Source organism: Choloepus didactylus, chromosome 11, assembly GCF_015220235.1.
Source record: "Choloepus didactylus isolate mChoDid1 chromosome 11, mChoDid1.pri, whole genome shotgun sequence".
Lineage (NCBI taxonomy): Eukaryota > Metazoa > Chordata > Mammalia > Pilosa > Megalonychidae > Choloepus > Choloepus didactylus.
This window is the reverse complement of record NC_051317.1, coordinates 87,808,027-87,820,767: the sequence shown is the minus strand read 5'-3', so window position 1 is coordinate 87,820,767 and position 12,741 is coordinate 87,808,027. Positions and strand designations below refer to the sequence as shown.

The window sequence follows — 12,741 nt, the reverse complement described above, 5'->3', positions numbered from 1 at the left end:
GTTGCCAAGCATTTACAACTGAGTCCCTTTCATTGCTCTATAGCTCATTAAAAAAAAAATTTTGTCAGCACACCCTCAATCTATCGGCCATCAGACTAAGTATGACAAAATGATGAATAAAAATTACCTAACTGCAACCATTTATAGTTGATTCTCACTCTTAAAATATTATAAATTCTTGTCATTAATTGGTCCATTATTTCAAGAGTGGCTGTGCTGGTATGGATGTATTATGTCCCCCAAAATGCCATCATTTTTGATGTAATCTTGTGTGGGCAGGAAACGTATTGGTGTTGATTGGGTTGGAGACTTCTGATTGGATGTTTCCATGGAAATGTGATCACTTAACTGTGGGCAAGATCTTTCACTGGATAATTTCCATGGAGGTGTGGCCCCGCCCATTCAGCATGGGCCTTGATTAGTTTACTGGAGCACAATATAAGCTCAGACAGAAGGAGCAAGTTGCTACAGCCAAGAGGGACACTTTGAAGAATGCACAGGAGCTGAGAGAGGAGCTGCAAATCAGAGACAGTTTGAAGACGGCCGCTGAAAGCAGACTTTTGTTCCAGAGAAGCTAAGAGAGGAAAAATGCCCCAAGAGCAACTAAGAGTTACATGTTTGAGGAACTGCAGCCCAGAGAGAAATGCCCTGGGAGAAAGCCATTTTGAAACCAGAACTCTGGAGCAGACACCAGTCACATGCCTTCCCAGCTAACAGAGGTTGTCCGGACACCATTGGGCATCGTCCAGTGAAGGTACCTGACGGCTGACAACTTATCTTGGACACTTTATGGCCTTATGACTGTAACTTTGTAACCAAATAAACCCCCTTTATGAAAGCCAGCCCATTTCTGGTGTTCTGCATCCCGGCAGTATTAGAAAAGTAGAACAGTGGCTATGGCTTTTTATTTTTTTGTAAGTTAGCCACGAGTTTAATTATTTCATGGCAGTGGCTGGCCAGGAAAGACAGAAGTTAGTGCTCTGCAAAGGGGGGTGGGTGGGCTGCTAGGGTTGGTTTATAAGGATTAGGACAAAGATATTACCTAGGTTGTGAGAACAGAGTTTTGGCAGGGTCTTATCACACAGGGCTGTGGAGATTTGTTATCAATAGTGATCAGGGGAGGGGAGTTTTAATGCTTTGCTTATGATAACATTTATACATCCCATCCCTCCCCCCTCCTCCCAGGGAGGTCTGATGACTTTTAACATGTGTCCTGGTCAAGCAAGCACTACATGAAAAAACTCAATTTCACTACGGAGGGGAGGGGGCCCAAGCCCCACACAGCAGACTACATTGACCATACATCAGGCATTGTATCCATATTCTACAACAACAGTATAAGAGACAACAGAACACAAGAAGTACCCCCCACCGGGATAACAACCCCACAAAGAGATGCTGCCATGGCCAAGAAAGGGAATTATACCATTTAAACAAGGAGTCTACTGATATTGATCAGTATTATGTATGTGCTCTTGCATATGATTTAAAACTTGTGAAACACTGTGCAAATGATCAGGAATATATATGCAGTAGCACTTCACGTTAATTAAAGCAAAGGTGCCATCCTGTGCTGTAGTGAGGATATCTAAAGCCATTCTATTTTATAAAACTACTTTGCTAGGCTGTGCAGTTTCTTCGTTCAGGAAGGATATAGCTCTTTTGGAATCATTAAGTGCTTGGGCAGTGTGACTGACTATTGCAGCTCCACCTGATGTAAGAACGGCTAAAAGATAATACCACCAAGGAGTATGTTATATTCTACATCTAGCTTTAACCGTTTCACAATTACTAGGAGAATGGGGCAGAGTCATATAAGGTAGTGGAGACATAGGGCTGTCCCCACATACCAAGTCCTGTCCAGTTATAGGGTACATAAGGCCAAAAATACTGCCCACAGGTCTACAGCCATCCCTTAGGGGAAGGATATGTTCCATGTTGGTTGGAGATATTTTGCCAGTGGAAAAAACTATTGTTTTGCAGTTATAACAGTAAAATTACACAATTTGGGGGATAGCCACCCCACATCATTAATTCCATCAAGTTGTTCCATATAGACATGGGCAATATGGTCTACTGTTATAGCTTCTGCCGTCAGCCACCTAAACCATCATACATAGCATAACCCAATATAGGTTGGGGCTTGTTCACATGTTCCCATACAAGGGAGGAGAGGTAAGCCCCAGTCTTGTTATAGGATGGTAGCGGATTTCAGTCTTAAATGAGATTTTTTGTCCAGATTTTCCAATGTGCTAAATTCTGCCATGCCAGCAGGGTATTCCATGCAGTCCAACTTGCAGGGGTTGCAGTTCAAGGCAGGCCATTAGCACATGAAGATGGAAAGTCTGTGCAAATCCAAAACTGGTTTGACTGTGGGCATGAGTTATTGCTGAAGCCCACTGTGGGAAGGTGTTTGCTAAGGCACTATGGGCAAAAAGAAATGTTTATTGGGAACAATAAGGGGTAATTCCTGCTGATCTAACAATATCCTGGTGGTAGACAGTACACTTGGGTAGGTCAGTTGGTTCCACTGTTCTCCACAGATGACTCACTTTGGTGGGGGTCCAGGTGATGTATCTTTCTCCTTGAAGTCTGACTGCTTTTGAGAATTTGCCCTTTGCTCAGCCAAGCCACCGTCCTAATTCTAACCCTATCTCATTTTCCCCTCAGAGACTTCTAACTCCCCTTAATCTTAAGGGAACTTGGGCTGATGGTCCATCTTCTGTAATTGCTTCAAGCTGTCATTGGGGTCGCAGGCCCTCCTTGTGGGAGCACAGAAGTCTCTGGCTATGCTATTGAGGGTGGCTGGTTGAGCATGAGGAGTAAGAGTGAAGCCTACTGTTTTATACTGTGAAAGGTTTTCAAAGGACAATAGAGATGATTCCACAGTGGCGGCTGGCCAGCCAGAAAAGATGGACGTTAGCGCTCTGAGAGCTTTGACTTGTAACACCAAAAGTGTGCCTACCCATTTCTATGACAAATAAAGGAAACAGCTGCATTTCAAGAATCAAAACACTATCCCTTAAAAAGAAATTCTTTAAGTACTCAGTTTTCCTTCCCATTCCCTTTTAGGAATTTTGGGATTTTGACTAACACACTACTACTAGCTTAAGTAAATTCCTGATCAGCATGTAAACATTTACTGAATGACTCACACCTTAGGCTCACTTCTTTTTAAGATACTCGTGGCAAGAACAGTAAACTGTCATTGAGTTAGATGCCCTCTTTGACAGTACATTGCACACAAGATATATAGGCTATACTGTATTCACGGATAGGATTAGCTTGGTTAAACACATCTAAAGGGATTTTATAACCTGTACTCAAACTTCCCAAATACTAAGTCTTTCAACTCATCTGTCCTTTATTCAGCACAAGTGATATATTGCCATATAACATCAATTCTTTTTGCAGTATGTTCTGCAACTCATCTCTGTTCCTTAATCCTTGCTCACCCTTCTAGACTAATGTAATCTTACCCTTGCTAGCTCTCATGTTTAGTACTACTCTCTAATCTATCACTAATCACTAACACCTAATATTGCTTTTAGGAGACTAAGTTCTATAGTAGTTTCCAAGTGTCCTAGAAATTAATTCCAAGATCCTTACCTTATCTTTGCTTCCAAATCTTTAATTGGGTGCCCCAGATCACCCCTCCTTCCTTATCTTCTTTTCTTCATCTATCATCCTCCCTTCTGTGTGTTTTAAATGTGCTTTACATGACAACCCTCTGTTTCCAGCTCAGGGACTTCTGTGTTGTGCTATATGCCAAGAATGCCTTTCTCCCTTTCCCTTGCACCAAGAAATCTAATGGTCCTTTTCCTCCCACTATTTTTTAATGCAATTTTATTGAGATATATTCACATACCAGATAATTATCCAAAGTGTACAATGGTTCATGGTATCATTATATAGTTGTACATTCACCACCACAATCAATTTTTGAATATTTTCATTACTTAGAAAAAAAAGGATAAAAATAAAAAAGAACACCCAAAACATCCCATATCCCTTATACTTCCCTATTATTTATTTATTTTTGTCTTTATTTTCTTACTCATCTGTTCGTACACTGGATAAAGGAAGTGTCAGTTACAAGGTTTTCACAATTACACAGTCACACCATAAAAGCTATGCAGGTATACAATCATCTTCAAGAATCATGGCTACTGGATTACAGTTCAACAGTTTCAGGTATTTCCTTCTAGCTATTCCAAATACACTAAAAACTAAAAAGGGATATTTATATAATACATAAGAATGACCTCTAGAATGACCTCTCGACTCAACTTGAAATCTCTCAGCCACTGAAACTTTGTTTCATTTTTCTTCCCTGTTTTGATCCAAGAAGGCTTTCTCAATCCCACGATATCAGGGCCAGGTTCATCCCCAGGAGTCATGTCCCATGTTGCCAGGGAGATTTACACCCCTGGGAGTCATGTCCCGTGTAGGGGAGAGGGTAGTGAGTTTACCTGTGGTGTCGGCTAAGAGAGAGGGGACACATCTGAGCAACAAAAGAGGTTCCTGGGGGTGACTCTTAAGCATAATTATAAGTAGGCTTAGCTTTTCCTTTGCAGGAATAAGTTTCATAAGGGCAAGCTCTGAGATCGAGGACTGGCCTATTAAACTGGTAGTCCCCAAAGCTTGTGTGAGTAACAGGAATTCCCCATGTGGGGAAGTTTAATATTTCCAAATTTTCCCCAATCCCTCAAGGAGGCTTTGCAAATACTTTTTTATTTTCTCCCTAAATTACTCTGGGATATATCACATCCCACTATTTAAACTTCTTTCTCCATGGAATCTTGTCAGATTACTCTGTTAAGAGATGCTACTTTTTCCTAAAATAATGGATCATAACCTCGGCTGCACATTGGAATAACCTGGGTTTCAAAATACTGATGCCCAGGCTCCACACCAGACCAACCAAAACTGAATCTAGGGAAAGCACCCAGGTGTTGCTGGGATTTGTTTGGTTGGTTGGTTGTTTCCAAAACCCCACAAGTCATTCTATGAGCAGGGTTGTGACCCACTCTATTAACCTGACCCAGTCTGGAAATATAATTCCCACAACTGTATTTCCAATATGTACATAAACATACCCATATCCCTAAAATATACTTACCACATAATCCTGACCAATGCATATTATGTAAATATTTGAAATGACTCTTCATAAAGCTTAAACACTTTACAGTACAGTTTATATGTTCTTTTCTGTAAAATGGGGAAGATACAATCTACTTTACAGGGTGATCACGAAAGTCAAACAAGATTCTGTATATTAAACATTTAGCAAAGCAAATGGCCTATGAAAGGCACAAATGTTAAGTCTTTTCAGGTATCAAGAATAATACCTACATTACGTATTAAAGGAAAACAGAATTCAAGTGGCAGTGTGGAAGATACAAGGTGAGGGTGAGTAGATAGCTGCTGGCCAAGAGTTATGATCAAACGAATCATTCTTAGCAGGGTATAGATGCTCAAATTTTACCTTAAGTATGTCCCAACCAATCTTCTCTTTCCTCTAAAAATTTTTATATAGGTGAAATCTGGTGACAATGAATGCAAAGACCAATCAAAACCTGGAGAAAAAGTCTTTCAAAGTAAATAAAATACAGCCAAGGGGGCGGATCTGATTCTTATAGTCCCTTGGCCATACTGGGTGGGGAAGTTGTTCCCAAATTACATATAAGCACCAGCAGCTGGCTCTACCTCTGTTTTCATACTCTGCTTCTCTGGTTCTTGTGTTTACATGCGCCCCAAGCCAGGAAATCTAGAGACAAACCTGCCAACCTCAGATACTTCACCAGTGAAAACAATAAATCTACCCCTTTCCTACCCTGCTTACCTAATCGAGTTTCTGTGAGGACCCAATAAGACACCAAGAATAACTTTTTAGAATTGTCAAAGAAAAATATTCCTGTTTCTTAACTAAACTTTGGTTAAGAGTGCTTTCTATTATCACCTGAAATTCAGGGGAAATTGAAAAAGCTAGGAACTTCTATTCAGCCACACAGCAGAAAGACTGTAGTGTTTAGAGTCACTGGACTCTAAAAAGGAATAGAATAAGAAAGGTAATAGGAAGGCAAATGCAGACTGGAGCTGGCTAAAGAAAGATCAGTGAACCTGAAGATAACACCACTGAAATTACCCAGTCTGAGAAACAGAAAGAGAAAAGAATGAAGAAAAGTGAACAGAGACTGAGGAACCCGTGGGACACCATCAAGCATACCAATACATGCGTTATGGGAGTTGCAGAAAAAAAGAGAGAGAAAGGGGCAGAAAGAATATTCAAAGAAATAATGGCGGAAAACTTCCCAAATTTTAACCAAAGACATGACTATACCTATCCAAGACACTCAACAAACTCCTAACAGGATAAACCCAAATAGATTTACACTGTGACATAGTATAATCAAACTGTCAAATGCCAAAGACAAAGAGAGAATTCTGAAAGCTGCAAGAGAGAAGCAACATGCCACATACAAAGGAGCCTCATCAGAAACTATAGAGGCAAGAAGGCAGTGGGAAAACATTTAAAATGTGGGAAGCAAAAAATTGCCAACCAAGGATTCTATATCTGGCAAACTGCCTTTCAAAACTGAAGGTGGGATTAAGACATTCCCAGGTAAACAAAAGCTGAAGGACTTCCTCGCCACTAGACCAGCCTTGCAGGAAAACTAAAAGGAGTTCTGCAGGTCGAAAGGAAAGGGCACTAGACAATAGACTATAGCCACATGAAAAAATAAAAGTTCTCTGGTAAAGACAATGACATCGGTAAATACAAATATCAGTAGTGTTACATTTTTTATTTGTAACTCAAATTTTTGCTTCCTACGGGATCTAAAGGCAAATGCATAAAATGTAATGATAAGTCAATGGCTTTGGACTATAATGTATAAATATGCTATCTGTGAAAAGAACAAACATAAAAGTGGGGAATGGAAGGATATAAGGTTACTATAGTTAAGATGGTATCAAAGCAAACAAGACTGTTATGTATCTAGGATGTTAAATTTAAGCCCCATGTTAACCACAAAGAAAATATCAAAGAATATGCAAACTCATACAGACAGAAAGTAGAGGACAGGTTACGGGGCAGGGGAACAGTGGGGAGTTAATGCGTGAGTGTAGGGTTTCTGTCTGGGATGAAAGGAAAGTTCTAGTAATGTATGGTGGTGAAAGTATTGCAAACATTGTGAATGTGATTAATCCCACTGAATGGTATGCTTGGGAGGGATTGGGATGGGAAGATTTACAATCTTTATGTTTCCACAATTAAAAAAAGGATAAACTAAAGAGATAATGACAACCAAATGCATACATGATACTGGATAGAATCGAACAATGCAGGAGAATAAGCTCAAAAAGACATTACTGGGACATAAGAAAAAAATGGAATATAGAATGTAAACTTTACATCAATGTTAAATTTCTCTAACTTGGTACCTGCACTTAAGGTGATTACATAAGTGAATATCCTTCTTCATGGGAAATGTACATGTAGATATCGTGTTCAAGGATTATGATGTGTGCAACCGGCTCTCATATGTTCAGAAGATGGACAGATAGAATGATATGACAAGGGTGGCAAAATGTTAAAAATGATGGATTTGGGTATGGGGCAGTCTTGGGGTATGTTGGAGTTCTCCATATAGGATTTGTAACATTTTTGGAACCATCCTGTAAATTTGACATTATTTCCAAACAAAAAGTTAAAAAAAAATGCAAGGAACTCTCCTAGGCACATAGGAGACACAAAGGTGAATTCAGGGAATTTAAAAAGATGATTAGAAAGTATTTTAATCCTGTAATACCTTGGCTCTTATAGGGTTGCCTACCATCCTTCTATTGCATTCTCCACACTACCCCTCCTCTAGTACAGTTTGAAAATATAATATTAAGAGAACTGTGCCCAAATATTAATAGTTGAGAAAATGCCGTCTCATGAGAGATACAGAGGGACTTGGAAAATCCAGGGGCAGAATGGCCATCTGGTTTTGGGAATCAGTGAAGGCTTATCAGGATTAATTTTTGAGCAGTATCTTGAAAGACAGGAATAAGCCCATCTTAGTTTACCTGTTTGCCCTTGGAATATGTTTTATTAATATATGAGCACCACTGATGGAAAAAGCATGGTCTGAAACTAAGACAAGGATCGTATAAGTAAGCATGCAGAAAAACATCTAGTCACCAGTTAACAGCAGTCGCAAGCAGCCCTTCTTCATGCATGTGATTTCCATTGTCTCAGGCTTTATATGAGTGCTCATCCAACTACAAAGTTTATTTCTGTTACAGTAACCACTATGTTTCATCCAATACAGATCTGCTATAGAAATGGGAGGAAGCACAACAGCTTCTTTGAAGCGAAAAAGGAAAAGCTTGAGGAGTCTGAGAAATCAATTCTTACTGAGAAATACAACTATCTAATGTGAATGATCATTCCCTTCCTTTCAAGATCTCTACTTATCTTTTGCCTTCCACCTACTCCATCACACATCTGAGTCGCATTAATATGCACAGTATTACATGGCAATAATTTAGGATAATGTACTTGTAACTAAACCCTTTACCATTATTTCTTATGGGAAAACTACTTTTTAAATGGAATTTTAGATTATTAGCATGTATGTAAGAACACAACAGTCTTATATTTCCGGGAATTTCTGGTATAAGCTGAAGTGGGGAAACAGTATTAGAATTCTCTATCCTAGAACTCCAGGAGAACCAAAATTACTTCAAGCCCAATACATTTAAATAAATGATGTCAGCTTAGAAAAAAATGCCTTGAAAAATACACCAACCTTTCAATTGTCATAAGAATTTTACTTTTTTTTCTGATAACAAATTTTACATCTGACACCCATAGTCATAATTAAAGCCTTATAAGAATATAAGCACCCAAAGAATGTATTGCACCCAAAGTTTAAAACAATACGTAAGTCCTACTTTTACTAGTATACAGTAAACTGGTATCAGCTAATAAAGAAATTACATTAACAGCCCTGTTACCAGGAAAATGGTTTGAAGAGAAAATATAAAGAAATGCCAACCTAAGTAAAGGAGACATCTCTTTCCTACTAGTATGATTAGTAAATCCACAAATTGGTCTAACTTATCTTTTCACATACAAGACAATAATTCTTCCAGTTGCTAACACAAATTACCTCGAATATGATAAAGGAAATAAATATTAGCTATATAGTCTTCTGATATATCATATAGATAAAATTCAATCTAGCTTCACATAACTTGGTCAAATTTGGTCGACACCAAGAGAATGTGGATGAGACAGCAAGGCTACTACTGACTAGGCTAAGGGAAAATAAATGGACTGTAAATTAAAGGAATGGGTCCTGATAGGTGGAGAAACCACACAGCGCTGCATATTGCACACTCCTAGTTCCTTCAATACTCAAACTGAAAGAAGAAAATTTTACCCATCTCCCTCCACCCATTTTCTCCCTTACAATATACATTATTTCCAAATCTGGCTGGCGTATTTCACTCATCACCCCAAGCTAGTGAACGACATTTTCCCCAAGAGGAATCTGCAGAAAGATATACAACCTGAGGCTTTTTTTTTTTTTTTAATTAAGCATGTGTCTTCATCTTCCCTTACACTCTTCTCTCAGTTACCTCTCCCTAGGGTGTGAAAATATCAACATCCGGTCGCCCATCCCCACCCTCTCATAGGGCCTCGCATTGACGGTGTTTGCCCACTGTCCTTCCCATTGCTCCCCAACCCTTGTAACATGGCTGAGCATAACCTTCTCCACATTCTTCTCCCAAGGAAGGGACTAGCAAAAAAGAAACATGGTCCAGAAACTAGAGCCGAAGAGGCCTGACAACCATCAACGGTACTGGCCTTCTCCACCCACCCCGCACCCCTATCCGTCCATCTCGGTTTCTGAACCAGCAGTCGGTTCTCTAAATATTGAAATCACTGGTCTTCACCGCCACCCCCACCCCCCGTCAGAGATGAGGCCGGTAAAATGAAAAGACAGGGTGAAACGCGCGGCAGGGTCATCCCTAACGAAGCCCACTCCCTCCCAGGATGGAATCGCCCGGGAGGATGGAGATCGCAGGAGGAGCCAAGGGGCCGGCCTGGTGGTCTCTGCCTCGGGACCCTCCACCGCGCCGGCCCGAAGCCCCCAGAGGCGCGGCCCGCGGCACCCGAGCCCCTCCGCCAACCTCGCGGCCCAGACCCCGCAGCCCTCCTCAGGGCCCCTCCCCGCCCCCAGCACTGCAGCGGCCTCCCGGGGCCGACCCCACGCCGCCCTCACCACACGCTCGTTACACACGCCACACACAAAAGCGCCGCGGCCCGCGCCTTCCTGCCCCCACAGCCCGGCAGAGCAATCAATGAGGCAGCCGGCGCCCGCGTCCCCTTCTTGGAAACCCGAATGCGGGGCACGGCCGGCCGGGCCCGCAGCGCGGCTCACCATCGCTCCGCTTGATCTCCACGTAAATCCCGATCTGGATCTTGCCGAAGTTGGCCGCTGCCATCACCTCATCCGGAGCAGCGGCAGCCGGCCGAGGGAGGGGGACCGGAGGGCGGAAAAGGCGGGGAGGGGGCGGGGTAGGTGCGGGAGGGGGAGCGGTTGCCCGCGGCCGCGCTGGCCCGGGCGACAGCGTGAACGCGAGCCGGGGCCGCGAGGAGCAGCGGCGGGGAAGCAGGAGGAGGTGCCCGGCCTGCAGGCCGGCGGGAAGACGCGCACGCCGGGGCGTCGGGGTGAAGCGAGGGCCGGGGCGCTGAGGCGGCGCGGGGGAGAGTGGGAGGGCCCGCGCCGCCCGCCCGGGAGCAGACGCTGGGGGAAGGGGGCGGGGCGGCACGCGCCTGCGCAGAGCGCGCCTCCGGCATCTCTTCCTCCTCCGCTCCGCTGTCCGCGCTGCCTCAAGGCGGCTCCGCCCAGTTGCGCGGCGGCGGGCTGGAGCTGGCGGGCGGTGCCCGACTCTTGGTCCCGCAGAGGAGCGGAGCGCGCACAACCGTGTCCCCCATGGGTCGGCGTCGCGTTTGATTTCAGCGCGCGGCGTAGAAGAGGCGGGAACCCGCGTGCCTGTGCCTTCGTGTTACTCTGGCTTTTATGAATTGGAGATGCTGTGAGAATGGATTAAGGACCGGTGGGTTTGGCTTTCCGGATGGAGCGTGGGGCTGAGGGATGTGAATTTAGAGACCGGCCATTGACAGCACGTATTTGGTAGTTTATTTGAAGGTGTCATCATTATTTGCCACTTGGAGGTGACTGGCCTAAGTAACCCTCCCAAGGCATACTTGGCTCAGGTTTCCCATCTACTTATGGAAGATACAAAGAAATACCTTTAAGGTGTCATCCTAAGAACGGGAATGAAGATCCGCTTCTCCATGGCCTTGCCTCATACCTCATCGCCGCTCAATAAAGAAGCCCTGCAGAGGGGCGACTTTGCGTCTTCCATTTATGATGCATCAGATGCTGGTGTCCTGGCTCTGCTCAAGGGTTCAAGACTTATTTGCCCTGGACTGCAAAGCCAACAGCTATTACTCAAGGACAGAGGGCAGACACATCAGGTTGACTAAGTAATGCTCCTTTGCAGAGTCACTTGACTAGTCTGACCACATCAACAACATAGAAAGCAAGACTCTCCATCCTGGCACAGCAAGACGGCAGTGTGGACAGGGATCTTGGAAACCGTGTTTACAACACCGTGTGAAAGCCTCCAAACCCGTGTCTTACTTCTGGTATTGGGACTTGTGAAGAAAACTTTTCCTGCCCTACTTTCCCTAGTCTTTGTTAATCTCCCTGCAATAACAACTAAAAATATAGTTTCAAAATTCAAAAATTGGAAACTGGATATTTGTGTGCAAGTACATATATGCATATATGCACGTACCTAGGATTTTCAACTAATATAATCAAGTTGACCCTAAGAAAAATTAAGAGACTTGAATATATTGGAGGTATTCTTGTCAAAAGAATAAAGTCTCTTAAATCTATTCTAAAGTAGGCACAATTTCTATGAAAAAGCACTGGGTAGACCACGTAGAAATTAACTTCTGCTTTTTACATTCCCAAAATTCCATTACTTCAGGACCTCTGTCTCAGAATAGGGATTGGTAAATCAAGGTTCAGTTTTTACTTTTATTACACTAAGTTTTACCTGAACTTTTTTAGCTAATGTCTAGTATAACCGATTCTCTGATGTCTCTGAGGTATAAAGCATCTATTTATTTGCTTGCTAATTCTTTAAAGAATGCAAAGAAATCAAGCTGTATAGCTATTAAATTTAAAATTGTTTCATAAAATATGCTTTATACATGGTTGCTGACACACACTTTACTCCCTGTGGGTTATGTAATTAAGAAGTCTTAACCTTTAATCCTTACACAAGGTATTTAAAAATATGTACATCGTGCTGGTCCATAAAAATGTATGAGACTTACCACTTGCCAAATGTAGAAAACACAAAAAGCTTTCCTTTATAAATCATACCTAAAGGCATATATGCTTTTTGGTACACTGCAGCATATGTATTTACCAAGACTTGCATGGTGGATTTTGTATATAAGTGGCCTCCCAAAGAGCAGCCATAAATGAATACAGTGTGGCTGTTTCCCTCAGTGACCCTGGATCAAAAATTCTGACTCTGGCTCAGGCATTAGCAAGGTATATAACCCTGAACAGATTAGTGGCTGGCACATAGTAGGAACTCAATGAGTATTTTTCGAATGAGTTAACTTGGTAAACTCCTCCATATCTGGGT

The 12,741-nt window shown here is 42.5% G+C and overlaps 1 protein-coding gene across 4 annotated transcripts in view; it reads right to left on the bottom strand.

The window, feature by feature from the left end:
* The window catches only part of KIF2A (kinesin family member 2A), a 106,285-nt gene extending 95,519 nt beyond the window's left edge, over positions 1 to 10,766 (bottom strand). For 2 of the 4 annotated variants that reach the window (XM_037798801.1, XM_037798802.1), the window contains exon 1: positions 10,446 to 10,766. In XM_037798801.1, the coding sequence (XP_037654729.1) occupies positions 10,446 to 10,509 (64 nt within the window). In that variant the 5' untranslated portion in view covers positions 10,510 to 10,766. The remainder of the gene's footprint in view (positions 1 to 10,445) is intronic. The other 2 variants (XM_037798803.1, XM_037798804.1) reach the window with 1 other exon arrangement.
* Positions 10,767 to 12,741: the final 1,975 nt, after the last annotated feature.